Below are 27,863 nucleotides of genomic sequence, written 5' to 3'. Positions count from 1 at the left end.
ACACGACTAGCCGGCACCAGGTCTGAGACTAGAGATGATGACCAGGGCCAGACCCCTCTACCAGTCCTTGAGAACTAGCAGCAACTTATGGCAGACATGCAAGTGCGACTACAGAGCCCGGATGAACAAATTCGAATTCTACGACAGCATGCTCCATCAGGGAGTGCTGCCCCTATTGTGCCACCTGTAGTGGTACCAGTTGTACAGCTAGTAGAGGTTGGGATTTGATGGGAGTCGTTGTACGATCGGTTCAGGAAATAGCAGCCCCCAGTTTTTGAGTGAGGACCTGATCCACTGAAGGCTGAATAGTGGATGACTATGATTACTACTATACTAGATTTCATGAGATTAGAGGGACATGACAGAGTGGCCTATGCCACATATATGCTGAGAGAGGATGCCTAAATTTTGTGGGAAGTGGCATCATAGACCAGAGATGTTACTACTTTGACTTGGGAAGGATTCAATGACATATTCAGTCAGAAGTACTACAATGTTGCCATCAGGGTAGCGAAGGTAAATGAGTTTGTGGGGCTGGTTTAGGTTAGCATGACAATTACAGAATATGCCCTAAAGTTTGACAGACTTCCAAAGTTCGCATCCGACCTTGTGCCTACTGATGTGGCTAGGCAGGACATGTTTATTAGAGGGCTTAATGCAATGATAGCCTGAGATGTGAGGATTACAACAGTTCCTGGAGGGACAACTTATGCCTAGGCTGTAGAGAAGGCTCTTACTGCTGAGGAAGCGAAGAATAAGATATGGAGGGACAGTGTAGCAAGGCGGGAGGGCCGTAGGGCGGTGCCTCCATATTCTGGTTTTGGTAGGAGCGGAGGCCCCAGGGATTTGAAGAGGAAGACCACTGATGCTTTGACCGCTCCTGGTTCTGATAAGAAAGGTCGGTGTACTCAGGGTGGCCATCAGGGAGGCGGCGATTTATGGAGGACCTATCCTGAGTGCACGAGGTGCAGAAGATGCCATCCGGGCGAGTGTTGGGCTAAGGCTTGTTATGTGTGTGGGGTGGTGGGACACCTCAAGAAAGATTGCCTAACAGTGAAGAAGGGAGATGCGAGGAAGGTGGACAACTTGACTCCAGCTCGAGTGTTCACCTTGACGGAGGCAGAGGCCGAGGCTAGTCCCTTAGTAGTGACAGGTCAGCTTTCTAGCGTTAGCCCTCCTTTTACTGTATTGATAGACGCTGGTGCTACACATTCGTTTGTTTCTAGTAAGGTGATTGATAGACTGTGTAGACCTAGTGGGTATTATACTTCAGGGTTTCGGACTATTTTGCCTACAGGGGAACTGGTAGTTTCTAGGAGGTGGATTAGAGCACTGCCAGCGATAGTTGATGGTAGTGAGTTGCCAGTAGACTTGATTGAGTTAAGTATGGAGGACTTTGATATGATTTTAGGTATGGATTGGATGGTTAGATATGGAGCCACTATTGACTGCAGGAAGAAGATGGTGACCTTTGAGCCAGAGGGCAGAGATCCCTTTGTTTTTGTGGGAGCGGTGCATGGACCTCGCATACCCATAATTTCAGCGCTGAGAGCTAGAGACCTATTACAAGGAGGATGAATAGGTTTCCTAGCTAGTGTGGTGGATACCACCAGGGTGTAGCCAACAGGACCGGAAGAGGCTAGATTAGTTTGCGAGTTCTTAGATTTGTTTCCCGAGGACTTACCTGGGTCGCCGTCGCGTAGGGAGATTCTGTTTGTCATTGAGTTGGCGCAAGGGACAGAGCCAGTGTCGAGGGCACCATATAGGATGGCACCAGTCACTACAAGAAAAAATGCTTTTAATAACACCGAAAATGTGTTATCAAAACATACGATAACACTTTCTGATATGTTAAGACCGACTATGTTATCGTAGGTTAGGGTACTTTACATAACACTTTATCAGTGTTATACAGATGTGTTATTGTACTGTCAGCGATAACACAATTTCTGTGTTATTTTAATATATAGATAAGTGTTGAATTATGTTATTTATAGTCGATTATATAACATTTTTTTTGTGTTATACTACACTTTAGTATAACACATTTTTTGTGTTATACTACACTTTAGTATAACACATTATTTGTGTTATACTACACTTTAGCTTAGAGAAACATAATCTTTTTTTACTTGCACAAAACTAGGAAAACAAATATGAAAGTTGAAGCCAAATAAGGTAACATAAATAGATTTTTATTAATTACTCAAATGTAATTACAATATTTAGTCTACTAGTCTAGGCTTAAGAAATCATATTACAACATGGTGGGTTGAATTAAACACTGAGCGCAAAACAAAGACAATATCTGTCTTCTTTGTGAAATTCTTGCTGTAGGGCAATTGTAATGGCAGCTCCTCCCATGAACCCAACAATGGCAGCATGGGATAGAAACTCAATCAAGAACCCCAATCTGAAAAAGGATCTAGCCATTTTAGAGAAATATATAAAACATATAGAGTGCAGTTTATTTTTAATTGTCTTGAACCATAAGCATTGTTGTATAAAACTTATTCTTAACTTCATAAAGTTTCAAACTAAAATGAGCAACTCAATTATGATTAACTTACCATTTCAATCTCTTTGCCACGATGTTAACACCCATGGCCATTATAGTAGCACTATAAGGATTAGGATATAATTTCCTGACCAAAGTGCAGCTGATCTCAACAACCCTGGGAAAATGATAAAAGACAAGAGCATTAACGTGGAAAGAAACAAACATAACACAGTACACAGGAAAATAACAGTATTTACCACACTCAATGCCCATTAAAGCAAAACACACAGCCTAGCAGGTATTGCTCAAGAAGCTTTTAGTTAATTAGTATTGTCAAAACATCAGAAATCTAGAGTAGTTTCAGTTAGATATCCCAGTTGCACAAGATTCTAAGTGTTCATCAGAAATCTAGATTAGTTTCAGTTAAATAGCATGTCATCTTCCTATAATATAGCATGAATAATTTAGCAGTAATCAATATCTCTGTAGTCTCTAGAAAGCTAGATTTTCAGTTAATATGATATATAGAAGACTTACAGTTAGACAAGGTTTAGTTTCTTTGGTGACTACACCGAGTCTCATATCCAAATTCTTTTCAAGACAAGATATTTCCAAATTATACACAAGTTTTATGGAAAAGTATTAAAATAAGAACCTTAGGTGACAATTACTTCACTTTGTTGTAGTGATTATCTACACTTCATTGTTAAATTATGTAGTTTCTTAAAAAAAAATGCATATCTAGTATCACACACAGAAACCAACATTTAATTCAAAACTCAATCTTAAATGTTACAGTATGTTACTAGAGTGCAACAGAGAGCTGTGATGAACCTGTAATGAAGCACTAATCCCTAGTTCACCAAACCAGTCTGCAGTCCCAAGTGTAAGATGTTGGGCATGCTTAATCTGAAAATTAGCTCTAGTCATGCAAAAATAAGCATGGAAAGAAATATCAATATTAAAACTTTGCAATAAGAAACAGATTTTCTGTGGCACATAATAGGTGGCAAACTTTGCAAAGTTCATTGAAGCATAACACAACTAGAAAATCTTACGACAGTAAATTAAAAATTATGAAATCTTTCAGCCTTTTGTTGTTGTTCCCATATGACAGTAAATTATGAAGCAATATAAAGGCCTTAATTACAAATTAGACTACTATTCCATTAGTAATGGGAATTCTCTTTGTATTTCAAACCCTTTCACCTTCAACTAAACAATAACATGCCCCAAAATATAACATAAAACATGTCACTTTTGCCAATAGAAAAAAAAAATTTCAGCTATTAAAGATGAGAATCCTAAAATCTAGATTAATATGAGGAACGCATCAAAGGATTTAAACAAAAATTGGGTCACGGCATGATTATCACAATTTCCAAGTCCGAGAGCTAAAACTAAGAAACAAGCAAAACAAAAGCCCAAAACTGGAGGTCAGCCAAAGCTGATTAAAAAAAAGCTACAATAATAACTCAATTTACTCATATGTCTGCATTTTTGCATTTTTGCAAAAGAGAAGTTCAAAGTCAGCAAAATTACTAGCGGTATCAACCTGCATTTTTGCCAAACTTTACAATATTATTCACTAATCAACTGAAGTCAAACAAGGACATACCTTCAAGTCACTGAATGTATTGAACAAGATGCACATGGCAGTGACTCAAGGAACAACTCAAAGACAACTTTTGTTACAACGAAAAAATACTTATAAAATCAGAAGACAAGGCATCATCAAGAGAGGACCATGCAATAAAGTTTATACAGCATGCTTTCAGATCAAAAAAATACAAAGAAGAAGAACACTTTTGAACTATCCCTAAGTAAGAAGCCCACAAGAACCAAACATAACAGAGCATATCAATTTCTGGGGTGGATGGTGTTGATACATATTTGTTTCAGTCACCAGGTTGTTCATCACATATGCAGGAGGTGGAGGCAAGTTCCTTTCTGGTAGATAAACTGGAGGAGCCTAAACAATACACATAAGAAACAAAATTACTGCGCCCTTACTCACACTTAACCTACCACTTGAGCATATATTTTATATTATATACTGAACACACATTCCACAATGTGTATTTTAATTCCTTTGACATAGTAACAATTTTAATTTATAATTAATGAGATTCCATAACCTAGACAGCAAGATTTACTTAATCTACCACTTGAGCATGCTGCTTTTGAATATTTTATATTATATACTGGACACATTCCACAATGTGTAGTTTAATATGCAAGGAACATTTATCAAAACAGAACAAGAGAACCATGTTATGCACACCCCTAATTATATTAATGCACACTAATCAAGTTATAAATATTTAAATAACTCCTTGCTGCCACTGGTACAAAAACAATACCACCACAACAACCATAACTAGGAACACATATAAGATCAAACAGTCATCTATACTTAAGCACCACAACTAATTAACAGTCATCTATACTTAAGCACCACAACACATATAAGAGTAAACAAAGAAGGTTCTAACTTCAAAGATTTGGAAGTCTACTAACATAAAAGAGAGCATGCTATATCCAAAATTAGCAAAAGAAGAATTTAGTTTTTATGTTTTCTTCACAATCAATGGACCATTAAGCTAATCAAATAGAGTATAATCAAATATAAGCTAATCAAACATTGGTTTGGTCATGTACAATCCTGCTATAGAACCAGTGACGTTCTCTTATTTTTTGAAATTAGAGCTCAATATAAGGCAAGCATCTATAATCAAATATTAAAACTAAACACAATAAATGAGGAAAAATATGGTCTAATATATGACAAGCACTTTCAACTTGCAAGTAGTCCCAATTCCTTTGGTACCTCCCCTGACAGTTCATTTGCGCTTAAGGCCCTAGTAATTGCCAAAAAATAATGATCAAGTGGAGAGAAATATTTTTAACATATCATACTAATCTTGTTAATTCCAAGCTAAAATTTTAGGTAAGCTTACAAGGATTTCATGTTAATAAGGTTTCCAATTGATGGAGAAAGAGAGCCTGTCAAGAAATTTTAGCCCAAATTCCTACAACAGATGAAATAAACCAAGTATATATGATGCACCATGTTATTCTTAAAGTTGTGAAGAGGACACAAAAACCATGAAAGGTCCAAAATAAACATATATTGCCATTTACATCTTGCTAGTTTACACTACTCTCATTGTTCTTGTAATACGTCCTTGATTGTGTTCTTAACGAGTGTTGGATCTTAAAACACTACCCCAATCATAACAGATAATAGAGGCAATTTTCAGAGCTCAAAGACAACAAAACTCACCTCCTCAGCTACATCCTTAGCAGTCTTGAAACGCCGTGACCTTTGCTGGTTCATCTTAGCTCGAGGCGCAACACCATCTACAGAAAATAAATCCAGAACAGAAACTTTCAATCAACAATTTACAACTGAGCCTACAACACTTGAATAAATAAATAAGTGCTACACAGGTCCAACTATAGTCTATGATATAATCTAGTTCTCTAAAAATCATTGGATATAAATGCAACTGAGTACACAATAAATAGATATTGTAACAAACAAACAAAAGATCATGTTAAATACCTCCACACTCCTTGTTTTGTGGATGGATGTAAGAATAAGGGAGTACGAAGATAACTCCAGGTAGACCTGTTCAAGGCAAAAAGTTAAGATCATGACTATTGAACTTCCATAAACTTTCGATAGTAAACTTTTGTGTCACATTAAACTACCATTAAACTTCTCTGACTCTTCTTCGGTCATTACAGCTTGAAAGCCTGCGTAAGTTGTTGTGCTACAAGCATAAATTTTCTTTTTGCCTCTTCCATACTGTATCCAAGAAAGCAATTATTACATGGCTAAATTATTTTGAATACAAATCTAATCTGGAGTACAAAACTAATAACATGTTACATGTCTTGAGACATAAAAGAATTTGCATAGGCCCTTCAAACTAATGTAAATGAAAGCAAATTATTATTATTTTTATATAAAAAAAATGAAGAAACAGAAGATAAACCCAGTATCATAATCAATTTATTATCCAACTATTCAAATTTTCTCTCCATCAACAGGGCAACATAAAATCTTTTTCCAAAAATCGGTGCCAGGCCGCTGAAAACCAAAAATTTATATGAATCATTCTGCTAACTAGCTCTTTCAGTACAAAACAAAAATATGTTTAAAACGAAAAGATTCATGACATATAGTGATGTAGTAAAGAAACAAAGATGAAAACATTTTAAAAAAAATGTAATCCCAAGGCCACCCCAACCCCAGGAAGAAAAAGTTAAAACACATACATCCAAATAATTCAAAACATAAATATATAAATGAATAAGAAAAGCCCATTTGATAATCATTTACCCTGGTACATAATGAACAAAAAGAAACCAATAAAAGGTATTACCCAAAGAAATAGAATTCATGAAAATTTCTACTCATTTCTAATCTTATAAAATACAATAATAGAAGAAAAAAGAAAAAAAAAAGGGGGAACATATACCATATAAATATATATATGTATATAGACAGAGAAAGGGTGAGATTAGACCTGATCATCAGCTCAATGATATATGCATATGTATAATACTTTTTTTAAATCTATTAGATTTTAGTGTTGTTATTAACACAATAACAAGCTAACTAAATCTTTGTTAAGACAAATATTAACATAACAAACCAACAAAATTATGGTTTGAAGGGCACCATCAAACCATTTTTCGAACCGAAAGATGCACATTTACACAATCCACCAGTTTGATGGAACTTATTTTACAATAACCACTGTCAAACATACTTAATAAATTAAACATGTTTACAATTAAAGTGAAAATATCAAAATCAAAACAGTTTTTCCACAATGCCCATTTAAGTTTTCCTTCTATTTGTTTAGCATAGTTATTAAGAAAGATGAAAAAGATACGTACCTTGTCGCCTTCATCGACATATTGAATGTTCTCACGGACATCCTGAGAATCAGGTTGTCTTGCAGAGATGTTCTCATTAGCCATACTTCGAGCAGTCAAAAACTCTAATCTTTGAGTCTGAGCTTCAAGTTTTCGGGTCAACTCATAGTTCAACTCCTTCATTCATTGAACAAGCATAAGCAAATATGTTAGTCCAAGCGTGTGCTTGCTTAACCATGTCTCCAGATACAACATGAATTGAATACCAGCAACTTAAAAGAAAATTAGCTTACTGCAATTTAACAAAGAAACGATAAAAATCACATCTGCATTACCTTCAACTGAGAACAACGAGATGACTCAGACGCCAAAGTTTGAACCAACTCTTCCTTCTCCATAGCCAACTGCAAGAAAAAAATGTACAGTAGTTGTTTCATTAGCAAAAAAATGATATAAACAAACATCATCTGATGTACTAGTTTTGCTCGAAATAGTAAATCTTTTGAGTAGAAAAATAACAAATCATGCAAGAAATGATTTAAGAAAATGATTAGATAGATGATACCTCTGCAATTAATGCATTAATGTTTTGAATCATTCTCATCTGATCAGGAGGTATATTTGAATAGCCATTGTCAGGCAACATTGAAAAATTGGAGGCATCAATTCCAATAAAAGATGTATCCTGCACTTCCTGATTCAAGGTATTGGTAATGGTATCTTCATTTTCTGTGTGGATTCAAATAGATTCAAACTAGTAAGCTTAAACCCGAATGAGGTATTGGTAATATACAGTTATTCTTATTGATAATACAGCATAGTGTGATAGATAAAAAAAAATTAACTGGACTTCACACCTGACCCTACAATAAAAGGTTAGATGTACAAATCAAGTGGACAACGAACTGCTGTTTAGCCTTAACAATCAAGACCAGTTTTTTTTTTGTTTTTTTTTAGAGGAATCAAGACCAGTTCTTGACTAGCATAAATACCACAGGCACGAATTAGCAAAACTGATTTTTGCATATTAAATCAAGTTTTAATCACAAGCAATATCCCAGAGAGACTTCTCAGAGTAAAAATAAGAGTCCCAAGTACAAATTATTACCTAAATCTTCGGTAGAAGTAGATTCATCTTTCCTATGTGTACTACTCTGGGCAACATCAACGGATTTTCCACCAGTGGAAGCTTTGCGTAACTTGGACTGCAACAGCTTTTTCTCTGCCCAAATAACAACAAAAGAGGTATAAGTATTAATAACATAAACAATGCCGGTGTAAATTCACATAATAGAAGAACAATGAGAATATTTTCAGTAACGAGATTCTAGTGAATTAAAACATATAGCATTAAAACATATGTCAAGCATCTGATCTAGTGAATCACACTTGGAAGTGTCTCAGACACAAAACAAACTTGATGGCTCAATGAGCTGAATATAACAAGAAACTCTCCTTATTATGTAAATTTCTTTATTACATTGTAATAAAAAGAAGCCCAAGAAAATACCACGACCTAGGTATAAAGTAGACATGAAAACTTACATATTCAAAGCTAATTTTCTTCCCTAGAATTTGCAGTTTGTGGTTTTCCATAAGATCACAAGCGAAACTTGTCACCACAAAGTAATTTTATAACTTAAGCCACATCAACAAAACCTTGCCAAGTCAAGTTCTGAAAGTGGTGGTGCACGTCAAATACATTTATATTAATCACAAAAACTTCAGAAACAATAGAGGAACTAACGATATATTTAAAGAGAAGAGACTTAGTTTTGAGAATCCAAATCATATCAACATTAATCTGTGTTACAAATTCACCAAATAAAATAATGAACATAGGAGATATAACATACATCAAAAATGCTCTGACCCAAGTGACCTAAGTTGCCAATATTTGTGGGTACAAAATTCTGACAACTCAAATGAAAAAGGGTTCAAGCCAAGTGACCTAAGTTTCCAATTCTAATCAAAACCCCATTTATGTCTTACACAAAAAAACCATTGAAAAAAACCTCAATGGTGGCTTCCCTCTTTCAATTGTTTTCTTTTAATCCAAACAAACAAAAACCCATTGTCCATGTTTTTTTTAGATGTTAGGAAATGAAATAAATATGCTCAGTTAGTTGTATAAATGCGAAGCAAAGTAAGATCTAAAACCAGAAAAAGAAAATATACTTACCGGGATCGAAATTGATGCAATCATGCACGCTACCGACGAGAAGGGAGCGAAAAGTAAAGCAGTAATAGCCTCGCCTCTCCACGAGGAGTGACCGAGAGATAGAGAAAGACGAGAGAGAGAGAGAGAGAGAGAGAGAGAGAAAGAGGAGATTTGAGGGATGGAGGGAAGAGAAGAAACGGAGAAGCCAAAGACAGTCGAACGATTGGAAACGCCGAAGAGCCGAACGCACCGTAGGCGACGATGGGAGTCAATCTCAGACGGAGTGGAACAATGTAGTTAAAAAAGAATTAGGAAAAAAATATAACTTTTATGCGGGCTCCCAAAATTATACCGCCATTTTTTTCTTTTACTTTGCCCCACACATTTATATATTTATATATATGTACCATAATACTTTTTCAACAAAGTTATATTTATCTGTTATGAAAAGGGGTATTTGGTGTAGTGGGTAGAACTGAAAGAATTAAAGATAAAGCTACAAGAGCTTCTGGATTTGGGGTTCATCAGGCCTAGCTACCCGCCATGGGATGCTCCAGTTTTGTTTGTGAAGAAGAAGGACGGGACGTTGAGGATGTGTATAGACTACAGGGAATTGAACAAGTTGAATATCAAGAATAAGTACCCCCTACCAAGGATTGACGATTTGTTCGATCAACTACAGGGTAAGATGGTGTTCTCAAAGATTGATCTTCGATCTGGTTATCACTAGCTGAGGATCAAGGATGAGGACATACCAAAGATGGCCTTCTGAACGAGGTATGGGCACTATGAGTTTCTGGTCATGTCGTTTGGTTTGATCAATGCCCCAAAAACCATTATGGACTTAATGAACAGGGTGTTCAAGGACTTTCTTAATCAGTTTGTTATTGTCTTCATTGACGACATCTTAGTGTACTCCAGTTCAGAGGCAGAGCACGAGATTCGTCTTCGGCAGGTTCTACAGAGGTTGAGGGAGCACCAGTTGTACGCCAAGTTTAAGAAATGTGAATTTTGGTTACCAGAAGTGACATTCCTTGGACATATCATGGGTGCAGATGGGATTAAGGTGGATCCATCTAAGGTAGAGGCAGTTAAGGATTGGTCGAGGCCAAGGAACGCCTCGGAGGTGCGAAGTTTTCTTGCTCTTGCAGGTTATTATAGACAATTTGTGGAAGGCTTCTCGAAGATAGCTGCACCGATGACAGAATTGACACGGAAGAATTTGAAGTTTATCTGGTCAGACAAGTGTGAGGACAGTTTCCAAGAGTTGAAGAGACAACTTATTTCCGCGCCCGTGTTGAGTCTTCCATCGGGGGAAGGGAAGTTTGTTGATTATTGCGATGCATCGAGGTTGGGTTTAGGTTGTGAAATAGTGCAGAATGAGAAAGTCTTATGCATCACGATAGCTGAAGGAGTATGAACAATGGTATCCTACCCATGATTTGGAGCTAGCAGCGGTGGTATTCGCACTGAAGATTTGGCGGCATTATCTGTATGGGGTGAAGTGCGAGGTATATACTGACCACAAGAGTCTGAAGTATTTCTTTACACAGAAGAACCTGAACATGAGTTAGAGGCATTGGCTAGAGTTGGTGAAAGATTATGATTGTGATATTCTTTAACATTCGGGGAAAGCCAACGTAGTGGCGGATGCATTGAGCCGGAGAGGCCCACGTCAGTTATACAGTTCCACCCAGATCTCGAGAGAGTTAGCTGATGAGATGGTCAGAGCAGGGATAGAATTGGTGGTGGGCCGGTTGGCCAATATTACTATGCAGTCGACCCTGGAAGAGCGGATTGAAGAAGAGCAATTGGTAGATGCTCAACTACAGGAGGTTAGAGAGAATGTCTTAGCGGGAATAGCTAAGGACTATTCTATATCTGAGGTTCGGTTGCTTCGGTATCAGAGACGGATTTGTGTTCTGAATGATGAGGGGATCAGACGAGAGATATTGGATGAGTCACATACGACGCTGTACTCACTTCATCCGGGTACCACGAAGATGTACCAGGATCTACGGACGTTATATTGGTATCCCGAGATGAAGAAGAATGTGGTGGAGTACGTAGATAGATGTTTAACCTTGCCGCAGGTGAAAGCTGAGCATCAGCGAATAGCAGGGCTGCTTCAGCCTTTGGGTATTCCCGAGTGGAAATGGGAGAATGTTTCGATGGATTTTGTGGGAGGTTTACCCAGAACTGTAGGGCTTCATGATTCGGTATGGGTGATAGTGGGCAGATACACCAAGTCAGCCCATTTTCATTCAGTGAGGTCGACATATACTATGGATCAGTATGCAAAGTTGTATGTGAGGGAAATTGTACGTCTCCATGGGGTTCCTAAGTCTATAGTGTCAGACTTGGATCCTATCTTTACCTCCAAGTTTTTGGGTAGTTTGCAAAAGGCTATGGGGACTCAGTTGAAGTTCAGCACAGCCTTTCATCCTTAGACTGATGGACAGTCTGAGAGGACGATTCAGGTGTTGGAGGATATGCTTAGAGCGTGTGTGATCGACTTTGAGGGATCATTGAGTAAGTATCTCCCTTTGATTGAATTTTCATATAACAATAGTTACCAATCAACAATTGGGGTGGCTCCCTATGAGATGTTATATGGAAGGAAGTGCATATCACCCATTCATTGGGATGAGATGGTTGAGAGGAAGTATTTGGGGCCAGATATTGTTCAGAGGACAAGTGAAGCTATAGAGAAGATCTGAGCTAGGATGCTCGGCTCACAAAGCAGACAGAAAAGCTACGCTGATCCCAAGCATAGGGATGTGGAGTTCCAGATTGGGGACCATGTATTTCTCCGAGTTTCACCATTGCAAGGGGTGAGGAGGTTCGGAAATAAGGGCAAGCTAAGCCCTAGGTTCATCGGACCTTTTGAGATCCTAGAAAGGATCGGTCAGGTGGCTTACAGGTTAGCCTTGCCACCATCACTGTAAGGATTCCATGATGTAGTCCATGTTTCTATCCTCCAGAAGTAAGTCTCAGTTGCGACACATGTGTTGAGGTATGCAGATTTGGAATAGCAAAAAGATCTAGCCTATGAGGAGCACCCGGTTCAGATTTTTGAACAAAAAGATAAAGTACTACGGAATAAGACGATTCCTCTTATTAAGGTGTTATGGAGGAATAGTAGGGTCGAGAACACGACCTGGGAGATTGAGACAGCGATGCGAGATCAGTATCCTGAATTATTCAGGTAAATTTCTAGGACGAAATTCTCCTTAGAAGGGGATAGTTGTAACGACCCAAATTTACTAATAAGGCTTAAGGGCCTTGATTAGTGTGTCGGGAGGGCATAACTGGATTACATGTAATTAAATGATTAAAAGCATGTTATATGATTATTTGAATATCTGTGATGCATGTCTATGTGTATTAGTATGCATGTAGGCCCTGATTAGGTTAGAATGGGATATTCGTAATTTTGGCCCGTTGAGGGGATAAATGTAAATATCTGTGATAAATTGTTGAGACCCCATTATTATGTGGATATATTTGTAATCTGTGACTCGAGGCGATCCTAGTGAGCGGTTTAGCGAAAAAGTCACGGTGGGGATTTATACCCGGCTCAGGGCGAGCTTGAGGGTATTTAGAGAATATATTGGAGTCTATTTTGATATTGAAGAATATAATTGGTGATTAGTTAGGTGTCGGGAAGTAAGCGGTAAATATTAGAGACATTCAAGGAATTAGCGGGAATTGGGTGTAATGACTAAAATGCCCTTTAGATGTTTAAAAACATGGTTTCAAGTGGGAGGGAAAATTGGTCATTTGAGTTAAAAGTAGTGATAAGTATTATTAAGCTTTATACCTTAGTGGAATATGTAAAAGGTTTTAGAAGTCTGAAGAAAAGAAAGAAAAGGAAAGAAGGAAGAAGGAAATAGAGGTCTTTTCTCTCTCACGGTTTGGGATTCCCTCTTCAATTCTTGAGGTCTCTTGAAGCTAAAATTCAGAGGAGCTTTAGGCTAAGACTTTTCACTTGGGATTTTGATCAGGTTTGGGAGTTCAGCAAGGATTATTCATCACTTGAGGTAAGGTTTTGAGGTTGATATTCAGTTCTTGGTTTTGGTATTGAATTGGTTTTCTAATCTGAGTTTCTGTGGGAATTCTAGGGAATTAAACCTAAGGGTATGAGGATGTGAAGGCTAAGGAAGTGTAGAAGATAACCTAGGTTCAACTCATCCATCAAAGGTAAGAAATCCTAGCTTTAAGTTCTGTGATTTTAGTTGATTTCTTTTGAGTGTTCGAGCTCTAAGTTCAGCCAAGGTGTTTTTGTGTGTTGGGGTGCATGTGATTGGATTTCTTATGGTTGGGTCATTTGGGGTGAGTTGGAGATGTTGGTAGGCTTGTTTTGATGTTTTGTTGAAGTTTGGAAGAGTTTTGGAAAGGTTTGGCTTGGGAAAAATCGAAGGAAGAAAATGCAGGGTTTGTTGGCTTTGTGGTCTGGGGCATTTTTGGCTCTGCTTGTAGTGTTGTAGTGTCCACTTTAGGGCGTTGTAGCGCTACCCTATTCCCAGAAAGGGGTGTTGGGTTATTTCTTAGGGTTTTTGCCCGGGGGCTCGAGGTTTGATTCCACCACCCCGTTTGGTGGAATTAGGGTTTATCGAGGGCTCGGGATTGGTCCTGAGGCTAGGTTTTTGAATTGAAGGTTGGAGTTGGTTCTAATTTGTGACCGTGACTAGGTGTACGCTAGAGCTCAGACGGGATCATGCTTGAGGATTGAATTGAACAAATCTATCGGAACCTAAAGGTAAGAAAACTGCATCCGGTTATGTGTTTGGGATGCGACTAAGAGCCCTATATCTGTATGATGTCATAGATGGTATTATGCCATGGGACATGTGATAAATGGCTTAAGGGTGCCGTAAACAATACTTGCGCACAGGGCGCGACTCGGCCACTGGTACCTGAGTACAGCTTAATATTCACTGAGCTCGGTTTAAGCGGGCCGGAGTCAGTGGGATTAATATAGGGTGCGGCCTAAGGGCGTTAACCTTGGTTATCATATGTGAATTGATTATTGATATGAAATGATGTACTTGGTATGCTGAATAGTTAAATAACGTGAATGTTTGAACTGTTGAGTATATGATTATGCTGTGTCGGTTATCTGGTTTTTTGCTTGATGATTATGCTCTGTTGTTGTGTTTTCTTGCTGGGCCTTGGCTCACGGGTGCTACGTGGTGCAGGTTAGGCAAGGGCGAGTTGGACTAGTCCTGAGATGGAGAGCTTAGGGGTTGAATGTACATAATCAGCTGATCGGCCCCCACGGCCGAGGAGTGGAGCAAGATGAGAAAAGCCTAATAGTCTGTTTTTCCTTAGAGTGGCTAGTAACTGTATTTTAATCCCGGAATTTTGTAAACTGTCTTATAACTTTACTACTTTTGGGATCCCATGTAAAAGAAAATGTTTGATTATAAAAAAATATAACTTTTGAGACCAAAATATTTTAACCCTAGTTCAACTGTAGTATCAGTAACACGTTTCTAATTAATTGACTTGATTAGAAAGTCTTGCACCTTTATAAACACACAGTGTAATGGTCTTGGCTATCTAGGGCATTACATATAGATTCCATATCTGTTAAACTACGTCCCTAGCCATATACATCATTGAGTCCCCAAAATAATTGTTCTTAGCCTGATCATTCTCAAAAACCTTAATGTATGAATCAAAGGATCAGATGACATATATAAGAGTTCATAGCAACCTCAGGATTGAGATCATCGTGTATATGATCATCGTTTGATGTGTTTGGTTAATACTATGAGACGATGTTTAAACAAGTATTAACAAATCACATCTGGTCCAGTTCTACATACTCTCAACATGCAAAGTACCTCCACTAAAGTGTCCAACTACACTAGTACCCCGGATCTAGGTCACATGTATTCATAATACTAGTGGGCCATACTAGCAGTAATTAATTTAAAGATTCCATAACTTTATTTTACTACGAACTGTTTTAAGCATATTATCTTAATCTTGAGCCTCTCACACCAGTGTGAGACTAAGACCACATAGATAAACTTTGATATTTTTTACTTTTACTTAATATTATCAATATAATATCGAACATAGTCTATATATATGTATTAATTCAATTCAATTATTTATTTCATTTAAAACATTTGTCAACTAAAATTGCTTTAAGGGAATTATTCCCAACAATCTCCCACTTTCCCTAAAGAAAATTGAAGCATCTCTATCAATATGTCAATCACATTCTCTTGACTGATTTTGTCTAATAAAGTCTTTGTCACTGTTTTCTAAAAAACTATTTTGAAGTTTTCTGTAGCGTCCCAAATTTGCAAATAAGGCTTAGTGTAACGCCCTACTACCTTAGAGCCGTTACTAAGTGAGTTTAAAACAGAACTGTGCAACTAACTGACTCTACGAGGTTTTCAAAGACCAAAGTGTGACTAACCGGAAGTTAAGGCTGTAATCTTTGAAAATATTTAGTTTCATTAAAAATTTAAGTATCAACATCTGGGATCCCAAAAATAAGGTTTACAAAGTATTTACAACTCAACAATAGATTTACACTTGATTGACTATCAAAAGAACAAGTTAATACAGCCATATTCAAAATGCCCCCAACCAAAGCAGTCAGGCAGGCCGAATAGGTACGCGCTGCCCCCACGCTCTCCATACTCATGGCTGGATGACTGGCCCCTTGCTTTTACCTGCAACACAGAGCACCCGTGAGCGGAAGCCCAGCAAGAAAACTCAAACAGTACATAACATATGCATATATTATACCAACATAAAATCCATTGATAAACAGGAAAACCATCAGACTGAACAAACACGGCCATGCCGCCCCAGAGGCCTAACCCAAGCCTGGGGTCTCGATCCTTACCGTAAGGATAACTCATGTATCCATTAGGTCCCACCCTGACTATAAGCATCCCATGTGCTAGGTGTTACTTCCGGCCCCACGATCGTTCTTAGCCTTCGCCGCTCTCGGCCTTAGTCGTTCATTTCATTATAATCACACATATAGTACATCTCGAAATAATCTTTCAATCATATGATAATTCATTTAAGGTTATACATTAGCACATAATACAATCTAAGGCCATGCCCTGCAATAACACTATGGGCCCATGCCCTGTTCTCGAGTGCTACAATTTTCTTACCTGTATCTCGAGCTTTCCTGATGCACCAAGGTCACAAGCACGGTCCTCTAGCACAAGCCTTTCTGAAATCCTAGTCACAACACACATAAAACACTTTTAATACTAACCAAACCCAAAACCACTTCCCCAGACCAATCACGTACTCTCGGGACCTCTAATTCCTTAAAACAATACATTGGAACCATCCCCCGCGTCCCCAGGGAAAAGCCCTAAAAACCCAACTTTTTGGCTGCCAAAATGGCCTAGGGCCGCGGCACTCCCCTCAAGGGACACGGAGCCCAGCGGCTAGGCCACATCCTGAAGCATCCTCGCGCGGCGGCGCCCAAGAACAGGGCCGCGACGCTCCTTCGCGAACTTAGATTTCTGGGTTTTCTCTTGCGTTTTTCCCGAGCTACAACCTCCCAAAATCATCCCAAACAAATACCTAAACCCCAAGATCAATTTAAAACTTCATATGAACCATCTAACAACCTATAGACACTAGAATCAAGATCAAAACACCATCACACCCAAAATCCACCCTTTGATTTCTAATTTCAGCAAACTCAAACCAAAACATTAAAATGCTTAACTCATGCTTTAGATTTCTCAAATCAAAACATAAAACAAACTTAAATGTGCATAAAATCCTTACCTCAAGTGGAGAATTCACCCAAAAGCTTCCTTGATCTCCTCCTAAACTCCCACTTCAGCCTCTTCTACACTTCTTCTTTTTCTTCTTCTTGCCCTAGCTTTTTCTTTCTTCTAGTTTTTCTTCTCTTCAATTTTTATCAAAACCATCAAATGACCCAATGCCCAAACCGTGTACCCCAATAACCCAACTGAAAATTGTCTAAATCCCTTGCCAAAAGACCATTTTACCCCTTCCTAATAATCCTTCCTAACTAAACCTTCAAGAGCACTCTTGTCCTTTCACTTCTATTTCAATTCTACCATTTTCCATCTAAAACTTGTTACTCAAAGCAGTTACAAACGATTACACAGGTTACTCAATCGCCAATAACTATAACCTTTAGTTCTCAATTCAACTTACGAAATTCCTAAAGTACCCCTAGGCTCCTCCCGAGCCGGGTACAAAATCCCGTTGTGACTTTTAGACTAATTAGCTCACTAGGACCGTATCGACGCGTGCATCACAATAAAAACACCACACTCAAATGGCACAAATCACATAATACAATTATCACATTTATGCCCTCAACGGGCTAAAATTACCAGTTTACCCCTAACATACAAACGGGGCCCACATGCATCTATATACCACCTAAACATGCATTACTAATAACATATTCATTCAAATTCATATATTATCATGTTAATTCATTTATTTCCCTACAGGCACGCTAAACAAGGTCTTAAACCTCATTAGAAACTTGGGGTGTTACAATTATCCCCTCCTTACAAGAATTTCGTCCTCAAAATTACCTGAACAACTCGGGATGCCGCTCCCGCATATCAGACTCAAGCTCCCATGTCGCCTCTTTAGTCTTGCTGTTCCTCCACAACACTTTAACCAAGGAGATGGTCTTGCTCTGCATACTTTGTCCTTCCTATCAAGGATCTGAATAGGCTTCTCCTCGTATGATAAGTCCTGATCCAACTCCAAGTTCTCATAGCTCAACACATGAGTAGTATCCGATACATACTTCCGGAGCATGGATACATGAAACACGTCATGAACCCCTGATAGAGCTACAAGCATTGCTAACCTGTAAGCCACCTCTCCAACTCGTTCCAGAACTTCGAAGGGGCCAACAAACCTGGGACTCAGCTTGCCCCGAATGCCAAATCGTTTCACTCCTCTCAGGGGTGAAACCTTGAGGAACACATGATCACCAACCTGAAATTACACGCTCCTGTATTTCAGGTCTGAATAACTCTTCTGGCGACTCTGGGAGGCGAGCATACGAGCTCTAATCTTCTCAATTGCCTCATTTGTCCTCTGAACCAACTCAGGACCTAAATATCTTCTCTCACCTGTCTCATCCCAATTTATCGGTGACCTGCACTTTCTCCCATACAGCATCTCATACGGAGCCACTCCAATAGTCGCCTGATAACTATTATTGTACGAGAACTCAATCAGAGGGAGATACCTACTCCAGGATCCCCCAAAATCCAGCACACAAGCTCGTAACATATCCTCCAGTATCTGAATCGTCCTCTCAGACTGTCCATCTGTCTGAGGATGATAAGCGGTACTAAACCGTAGTCGTGTGCCCATTGCCTTCTGCAGGCTCTCCCAAAACTTGGAGGTGAAGGTGGGGTCTCTATCAGAAACTATCGACCTCGGAGCCCCATGAAGTCGAAAAATTTCCTTCACATATATCTCAGCATACTGCTCCACAGTATAAGTCGCCCTCACAGGTAAGAAGTGGGCGGACTTAGTATACCTGTCCACAATCACCAACACCGAGTCATGCTGACCCACGGTCTTCGGCAATCCAACCAGAAAGTCCATGGCAATATCCTCCCATTTCCACTCGAGAATCCCTAGAGGCTGTAATAACCCTGCTGGCCTCTGATGTTCAGCCTTAATCTGCTGAAAGGTCAAGCATCTGGCCACATAGTCCACCACATCCCTCTTCATGCCTGACCACCAATAAAAAACTTTCAAGTCATGGTACATCTTCGTAGAACCTGGGTGCAAAGAGTAGGGAGTGGTATGAGATTCGTCCAGAATCGCTTGCTGAATATCTGGATCGAACACAAATATGTCCTTTGTACTTCAATAAACCCATCTCAGAGATAGAGAAGTCCTTGACTTCTCCAGTTAGGACATTCTCTCTACGTTCAACTAACTGGGGATCCATTCCCTGTGCTTCCTTAATCCTCTCAAGGAGCGTTGACTGAAGAGTAATGTTGGCTAACCTACCAACCACTAACTCTATACCTGCTCTGGTCATCTCTTCAACTAATCTGTCAGATATCTGCCTCGAACTATACAACTGTCCTGGGCCCCTCCGGCTCAATGCATCAGCAACTACATTAGCCTTCCCAGGATGGTATAGGATATCACAATCGTAATCCTTTACCAACTCTAGCCACCACCTCTGGCGCTTATTCAAGTCCTTCTGGGTAAAGAAATACTTTAAACTTTTGTGATCAGTGTATATCTCGCATCTTTCGCCATACAGATAGTGTCTCCAAACCTTAAGTGCGAATACCACTGCAGCTAACTCCAGATCATGCGTGGGATATCTCTGCTCGTACTCCTTTAATTGCCTTGATGCATAAGCTATCACTTTCCCAGCCTGCATCAACACTCAACCCAGACCATGTCTAGAAGCGTCACAGTAGACCACAAACTTCTCATCATCTGTCGGCAGGCTCAGCACTGGTGCAGTAATCAATCGTCGCTTCAACTCTTTAAAGTTGTTCTCACATCGATCTGTCCACCCATACTTGGTCTTCTTTCTTGTCAATTCTGTTAATGGAGTAGCAATACTAGAGAACCCCTCTACAAACCGCCGGTAGTAACCTGCTAGTCCAAGGAAACTTCTAACTTCAGGAACATTGTTTGGTCTAGGCCAATCTCTTACTGCCTCTACCTTACTTGGGTCGACCAGTAACCCATCCTTACTGATAATATGGCCCAGAAATGAAACTTGCGATAACCAGAACTCGCACTTGCTAAACTTAGCATATAGCTTATGCTCTCTCAGCCGCAGCAACACCAGGCGCAGATGATGCTAATGCTCTGTCTCTGTTTGGGAGTACACTAAGATATCATCAATAAATACAATCACAAACTTATCAAGATAATCTTTGAAAATTTTGTTCATCAAATCCATAAAAGCTGCTGGGGCATTGGTTAATCCAAAGGACATAACCAGAAATTCATAATGCCCATACCGTGTCCGAAAAGCAGTCTTTGGTACGTCCTCTTCTTTGATCCTCAACTGATAATAACCTGATCGGAGATCAATCTTTGAAAACACTGTACTCCTCTGAAGCTGATCAAATAAATCGTCAATCCTAGGCAATGGATACTTGTTCTTGATGGTCAGCTTATTCAACTCCCTGTAGTCAATACACATCCTGAGCGATCCATCCTTTTTCTTAACAAATAACACTGGAGCACCCCATGGCGAGAAACTCGGTCTGATAAACCCTAAATCCAATAGCTCCTGCAACTGAATCTTCAATTCCTTTAATTCTGCCAGAGCCATTCTGTAAGGTGCCTTGGACACTGGCTCTACTCCCAGAACCAACTCTGTGACGAACTCAATCTCTCGCTGTGGCGGCAATCCTGACAGAGTAATCCGGACACTAAACGGGAGAGGCGAAGCCTTTCTGTCCATCCGCGAGCTCTGGTCACCTACCGTGAAAGACATTGGTAATTCTGCTTCCCCGAGGACATCAATCTAAACGCTATCCGGAAATCTGGATAACATTTACCCCCCAAGGTCACGGAGCTTTGAGAGATCCGGGAGCTTGTACAGTCCTCCGGGTATTTCGGTTTCTTAGATTAGGCGAGGGGCCACCTTCTGTGTTCCCGGAAGGGTTCCTTTTTCCCGCCTGAGTGTTAGTATGAAAAAGAAAGGGAATTTCTTCTGTTTGAACTCAAGTACTCAAGTGCGGCAAGGACCACACGTCATGCTGGGAATGGTTCTGCGACCAAGACGTGTGCGTGAGGCGACTGGTTGAGTATGCGTGCGTCAGTCATTTGAGTAATGATTTGACGGTTTTTAATGGTACTCCGGGCCCGAGGTGGTATAATGATGGGAAATAAATACTTTATTCCCATCCGAGGAGTCATAAATAGGATCGTCGCTTCATCTCCAGCCGTTGGATCTGATGCACACAGAATGGGAAGATCGGGACCGTCCATTTGAGGAATTCGAAACGACTTCTTCCCTGCTATAAAATCGAGGGAACGGACCTTTCTTCCTCTTTACGCTTTCAAATTCTCTATCTTTCAGATTTTCAGATTTTCAAACCTTCGAACTCTCAGGCTTCCAAGCTTTCATTCCTTGCCACCTCTTTTGGTAAGGGATCTAGAAACTTTTCTTTTAGTTTGGCAGTGGGCTTATTCGCCGAAGTTCAGGGTTTGAATCGCCGTTCGTCTTTGCAGCTTTTACTTCTCGCGATTGTGCTGTGCAGTGATCCGGTTACTCCTTCAACCTCCGACTACCCAAATATCAGTAAGTATTTCTACTTTGCTCTTTCCTCCCAAACCTTAGGTTGTTGGTAGTTGTTAGAGTTGGGGTTTCTGCTATCATCGCTTATGTGCATGCGTGAATAGGGCTTTGGTAGGCATGTGATTGATGTGAGTCGATAAGTAGCCTTTTTTGCATGCTTTGACGATTTGCGTTTGGAAAGTCGTTCCTTGTTTTGCTGTTTTAGGGTATAAGCATGAACGCCTTTAGGGTGTCTTTCTCTGGAAAAACACTTCTTTTGGTGGGCTTAGGCTCGGAGTCTGAGTCTGGTTCCTTGCTGCCCTTCGGGTGGCATGGTGCCAATCCCTCGGTAAGCTCGGTGGGAGCCTCTCCAAGCAGTTTTCGGGGAGGGTCTCCCTGACGCCTTTGATACCACTAGGGTATGACAAGGGTGCTGACTGCTTAGAGTGTTTTCTTCTTTCTTTCTTTTGTCCAGTGACGAACATCTCAAAGGAACAACTCCTTGCTCTGGGGGAGGCTGATTCTGCCCAGGAGAAGGGTTCCCCTGTCGCTGGTGCAAAGGGGAAAGGAAAGGCGAAAGTGGTCGCGGCTAGCCCACCGACTTCCAATAGTTCAATCTGGGAGATGGACCAAAAGCCGAACCTTTTCAGGAATTATGGCATGCTGGAGCTGTATTCCTCCGAGGCAGGCCTGAAGAACATCCCAGGTCTGATGTGGCACCGTCTGTCGGTGCTGGGCGAGTCGGCTAGCCAGAGTCACGAGGGCTTTGGTTCCTGGAGCTGGGCACACATTGTGTGTGGGGCGCACTTTCCCCTAAGAAGTTACTTTGCCAATTTCTGTGTGAAGGCGGGGATTGCCCCCTTCCAGTTGATTCCTCCCAGCTACAAGCTCCTAGCGGGGTGGTTCATCTTTTGCAAGTCCCGGAAACTGGAAGCTCCTACCCCGGAGGAGGTGCTGTACTTCTACGGGTTGAAGTCTCAGCCTATGAGGGGTCATTCAGACAAGGTGGGTTTTACAGGCTGGAAAGGCACCCGGACGTGATGTGCCCCACCTGTCATACCGCGAGGGTTCCAGACCTCCGGGAGTACTGGTTCCTGACGACTGGCTTCCCGCTGAAGAGGGTGCCAGCCCTGTCTTTGGACTTCAAAATCCCTGGTAAGTGCTCCTTCCTCTCCTTTTCGACTTTGTTTCTTTTCGTTTGATTTGCCTTTTGGGAGGATCTCTAATGCTTATATTTGAATTTTGCAGAAGTCGTTCCACGGACACCTCGCTATGCGGAGATGATAAGGAGGTCCAAGTTCTACGAAGGGCTTTCTGAGGAAGAGTTGAAAGTGGAGGGACTTGTGACCTCCGAATCTTTGAGGGAGTATGGGCTACTCGCCTCTTTCCAAAACATCGAGCCAGTGAGTGGCAGGGGGCAAAGTCAGGTGTCTGCCGACATCCGGGAGCAGATTGCCCTGGAGCTGTCCAAGGTGATCAACCAAGCAGCCCGGGACGAGAATACTTTATCTCCTAGTTGGGCGGAGAGGTTCCCCAACCCCCAGCCGGAGGAAGAGGAGATCGAGGCCCGCCACGCCGCGGCTTACCCTAACGAAGGGGCTCCGGGGGCTAGTACCTCCGGGAGAGGTAAGACTAGTTTTCGATTGATCCACACCCCCAGCCTGTCTGAGGTTTCCCGGACCTCTCAGATGGGGCTCGATCCCCGCTTCCTTAGGCTAGATCCGCGTAGGATACCTTTTGACAGATATTTCGATAGGGTAGATGAGCTCCTCGGGTGTCTGAGTGACGGTAGTCTGCCAGAAGGTGTCATCATGGTTGACCCTTCTTCCCTCAGCATGTCATTCCCGGACTTCAAGGAGTACGGGAGCTTCCTGGAGCAGGAAGCGGTGTTTTGTTTTGCTCGGGGAAGGCCATCCACGTTTCTCGTGCATGGTCGTCCCTTTCAAACTTTTCTTTTTCTTGTTTCTTGTTCCCTACTGGCGGGCTTGCTTGTGCTTTTATGTTGTTGATTGTCTTGTCTTCCGCTTATCTTCTTTCTCATTGCTTGTTGGTTCGTTAACCTTGCTTTGTACGTTTCTTGCAGAGTATCCAGAAGCCAAGATGTTGGGGAGGGTTACTTTGCTCATTAAGAAGGCTGCCACCAGCCAAGACCCGTCCACGGGGAAAGGACGAAAGACCAAGGCTGGTAGGGGAGGTAAAGCTGCCTCCCCCAAGAAGACAAGTGGCGAGGCGCAAGCGTCTCTGGGGGTAGAGAAGTCTCCTGCCGACGGGCCTTCCGAGACTATGATGGTCTCGAGTAGCAGCAACGACGGGGAAGGGCTTGTGTTCCCCGTGAAGACAGCTGGGGTGAGCAAGCGTCCCGGAGAAGATGCTGAGGGCGCTAAGAAGAAACGCCTTAGACACTCTTCTCCTGGTCGAAGGCAACAACAACAGCAACGACAACAACCACAACCACAACAACAGCAGCAACAAGAACAACAGAGACAATCACCAACGCCACAGCGGCAGCAACTACAACATCCAAACCAGCAGCAGCAACAAGGGCAATTACTTCCGCTGCCGCAGCAGCAAAAGCAACAGACCGGGGCCTTAATACCCCGTCTGCCTCCTCCTCCAGCCCAAAGGGAGTCCACCCTTTCGGGGTCTCCTTCTTCTCAGCCAACAAACCTTCCTCTGCCTGGCCTGAAGTTCCACTTCCCGCAGAAACCAACCCGTTTCCCCGCTGCCCTCCTGGAGGGTGTAAGACGGGCCGATAATTTTTTGAAGAGACGGTTGGAGGCTGAGAAGGCCATTACCCAGGGAAGGGCAGACAACTTGTCTGCCGTGAAGAGAGCTGAGTTGGCCGAGGGGGTGCGGTCTCTTCACCCGGCTGGAGCGGTTTTGGATGGCCCAGCCTTGGAGAAGAGGCTGGTGCCTAGGCTTGGACGTGCATTGGCGCCGTTCGGAGCGGAGATGATGGAGGACATGGCCCTGAGCTTGTGCGAGCTCAATTATGAGAAATGGGCCATCAGTAGCAGTAAGGATCCGCTGTTGCTGACACATGCCGTGAAGCAGCAATTGTCCGGGGTAAGCCGTCAGTTGTTGTGTTTTGGGATCATTTGTCTTTTGGTCCGGGTTAACTCATTCTGTTGTCTTTCCTTGCAGGCCTCTATGATCGCGGAACGCTCGTTCCGGGAGGTTGGTGCAGTTCTGGTTCAGCTGGAGGAGAGCCAGCTAGCTCGCCAGGCCTTGGAGGCGGAGAAGCAGAAACTGACCCAACAGGCCTTGGCGGCTTCGGAGAAGATTGATCAGGCCCGGCGCACGGCTGAGGAAGAGGCGGACAAGAAATATCTTGCCAAATATCAAGAGTACCGGGCCAAGGCAGAGAATGAGTTTAGACAGCGGTCGGATGGGATGAAGGCCGAAAACTCCAAGCTCCGGGAAGAGCTGTCCCAAGCCAGGGTGGAGAAGGATACCTTGGAAGCCCGCTTGCAATCAAAAAATGATCTCCTCCTTAAGCAGCAAGAGGAATATTCCACTCTTTAGAGTAAGCTGCACGAGGAGGAGCAACTCCATAAGAGGAGCAGGGATCTCGTGTCTATGCTGCAGTTGGGGCTCGCCGAGAAGGATAAAGAGATCGGGGCCTTGCAATTCACTGCCAGGGGGCATGTGACCGAGAAGCAATCCGTGCTGAACCAAAATAGGGAGCAGCGCAAGGAGATTGATTCTCTTAAGGGGGATCGGGATGCCTCCAAGGCCGAGATGGACAAAGTAAGGGCTCAATTAGCTGTCGCGGAGGCACAGCTGGCAACCTCCGAGGCGGAGCGCTTGAAGGAGAAGGAGGATGCTGAGGTGATACTGACCAGGACGATTAATATATCGCATGTGGTCCTCATGCATCAACTCTGGAAAGTGAACCCGGAGGTACTAGGCTATCTGGGAGAGGATGCCAAAGCCATGAGGGAGAAGCTACTCGTGTGGGATCAAGGCCCAGAGGCGTACGTCCAAACTTACAACATTGACGAACGTGCTGGAGCCCCTGAGGCGGGAGATCCTGGAGAGGTGGGGACCTCTGAACCTTCCCGTGACAAAGTTCCGCCTTCCAATGAGCCGACTCCGCCAGCCTCAGTTGAAGCCGATGCCCCCGAGGCCGCGGTCGTGGAAGCTGCAGCTACCCCCAATGCTTGAAGGGGTTTTATCTTTAATTATTTTTCATTTGAGTTTTTCATTGCGGACATAATTGCCATAATTATAGCATTCTCCTTTCTTTTCTTCCGAGTTCTTTATTTATCTTTGCGCTTAGGGTAGACTTTTATACGGTAGAAACTGTTGTAGGGGCGCATGAGGTTTTGGTTCCAACGGCCAAAACCTATGCACTTCCCACTTGAAGCTCTAACGGCTGATGTCTTTTCCCACGTAGTTTCTAGGTTACGAAGGTTTCCTGGTTCCAACGGCCAGGCTCCTTTCACCGTATTTTAGCTTTCCTAAGGCAAATAGCCAATCCCGGGACTTGTAGTTATACTGTTCGCTGGGATTGCTAAGGTGAGCCGTTCCATGGTTTGGAACGGGAGTTCTTTTGGTGAGCGTCGCTATACTTAAGGTTAGATCTTTGCGAAGCAAAACTAACTGTTGTTGCGAACCTCATGGTGGCTGACTTCAGGGACCTGGCATGGAGCCCTGCGAGGCAAGGCTCGTTGCTGTCGGGGAAATCGCCACGCCCACCAGGTGTGATCCCGGAGCAGGGGCTTTGCGAAGCAAGGCCTGCTGTGAGTGGGGGATCGACCATGTCTGCTCCTGGAGCTGAAACTTGCAATGGTCGAGGAGCTCGCCATGCATTATTTTGTGAGATCCAGAGCTGGAGCCTGCGAAGCAAGGCTTACTACGGTCTCGGATCTTGCCATCTTTCGCCTTGCGGGACCCGGAGCTGGAGCTTGCGAAGCAGAGCTCTACAGCGATCACGGATCTTGCCATCTTTCGCCTTGCGGGACCCGGAGCTGGAGCTTGCGAAGCAAAGCTCTACAGCGATCGCGGATCTTGCCATCTTTCGCCTTGCGGGACCCGGAGCTGGAGCTTGCGAAGCAAAGCTCTACAGCGATCGCGGAGTATTCTGCAAAGGACTTGTCAGGGAGTTGGGGGTGTTTCGGCGTAGCTCTATGAACGTGCCTCAACCCCCAGTCCTGTCCATCGCTGGGCTACACAGGAGATAATTTTCATGATACATAATGGCAGGCATTTCCATGGCAATTTTCACATAAGCACATAATGCACATATGACACGTAATGCAAGCATGTTCATGGCAACAAATAAACCTAAGCTTAACAATTTAAACATTTCAAACAATTTAAAAATTTCAAACACAATGCTAGCACATAAGTGGTGTTCTGTGTACGTTTTGTTCAAGGGGCGTATGGCTATGCCTTAGCCATGTATACCCCCCCAAGTGAGCGTGGGGTCCGGACGTCTCCGGACCGCGTGGTCACTTGTTAAAACGCAGCTTTGAACACAGGGATAAAAAGTGCAGTAAAAGCGGAGTGAATCTCTTCGTGTTTCATTAAATTAGCCTGCTAGGCGTGAGTTTTACAACAGGGAGGATTATTTCCACATTTTTCACTTTTGCTAATTTCACCAAGGACTTCCGACTAGATGGTCCGGGGCCTACTGGTAGTAACGGCGGAGGTGCTCCGCGTTCCAGGCGTGCGGGACTTTAGATCCGTCGAGTCTCTTTAAGTGATACATCCCATGGCCCACTTTTTCTTGGACTTCGTAGGGGCCTTCCCAGTTGGGTCCGAGGACTCCCACTCCCGGATCCTGCGTAGCAGGAAATACTCTCCGTAGGACAAGATCCCCAACTTCGAATGTACGGCTCTTGACTCCCGTGTTAAAGTGTCGGGCTATCTTGCCTTGGTACATTTTTAGTTGGACCTGCGACTGCTCCCGGAGCTCTTCGATCATGTCCAAGGACTCCTGGAGAAGGGCATGGTTCTGGGTAGGGTCGTAGGTATCTTGCCTGTGAGAGGGGATCATAGTTTCTACTGGGATGACGGCCTCGCAA

General features: G+C 42.3%; 1 protein-coding gene across 9 annotated transcripts; it reads right to left on the bottom strand.

The window, feature by feature from the left end:
• Positions 1 to 2,179: 2,179 nt before the first annotated feature.
• On the bottom strand, positions 2,180 to 9,882 carry LOC133830899 (protein BLISTER-like). Of its 9 annotated transcripts, none has more exons than XM_062261009.1 (12): positions 9,576 to 9,882; positions 8,939 to 9,068; positions 8,502 to 8,615; positions 7,959 to 8,122; positions 7,729 to 7,797; positions 7,415 to 7,570; positions 6,218 to 6,314; positions 6,069 to 6,134; positions 5,787 to 5,863; positions 3,335 to 4,472; positions 2,571 to 2,675; positions 2,180 to 2,413 (listed from the first exon to the last, which is right to left on the bottom strand). In XM_062261009.1, exons 4-10 carry the CDS (start codon positions 8,037 to 8,039, stop codon positions 4,320 to 4,322), a joined length of 699 nt encoding a protein of 232 aa, XP_062116993.1. In that variant the 5' UTR covers positions 8,040 to 8,122; positions 8,502 to 8,615; positions 8,939 to 9,068; positions 9,576 to 9,882; the 3' UTR covers positions 2,180 to 2,413; positions 2,571 to 2,675; positions 3,335 to 4,319. The 9 variants fall into 9 exon arrangements, with proteins under 9 accessions (XP_062116993.1, XP_062116995.1, XP_062116996.1 ...); XM_062261011.1 differs by lacking the exon at positions 8,939 to 9,068 and adding an exon at positions 5,461 to 5,532 and having other exon boundaries at positions 3,335 to 3,422; positions 9,576 to 9,881; XM_062261012.1 differs by lacking the exon at positions 8,939 to 9,068 and adding an exon at positions 5,461 to 5,532 and having other exon boundaries at positions 3,335 to 3,409; positions 9,576 to 9,881.
• Positions 9,883 to 27,863: the final 17,981 nt, after the last annotated feature.

This window comes from Humulus lupulus, chromosome 4 (genome assembly GCF_963169125.1).
Source record: "Humulus lupulus chromosome 4, drHumLupu1.1, whole genome shotgun sequence".
NCBI classification, from domain to species: domain Eukaryota; kingdom Viridiplantae; phylum Streptophyta; class Magnoliopsida; order Rosales; family Cannabaceae; genus Humulus; species Humulus lupulus.
The sequence above is the reverse complement of the archived record's forward strand: the minus strand, read 5'-3'. Positions and strand labels throughout refer to the sequence as shown.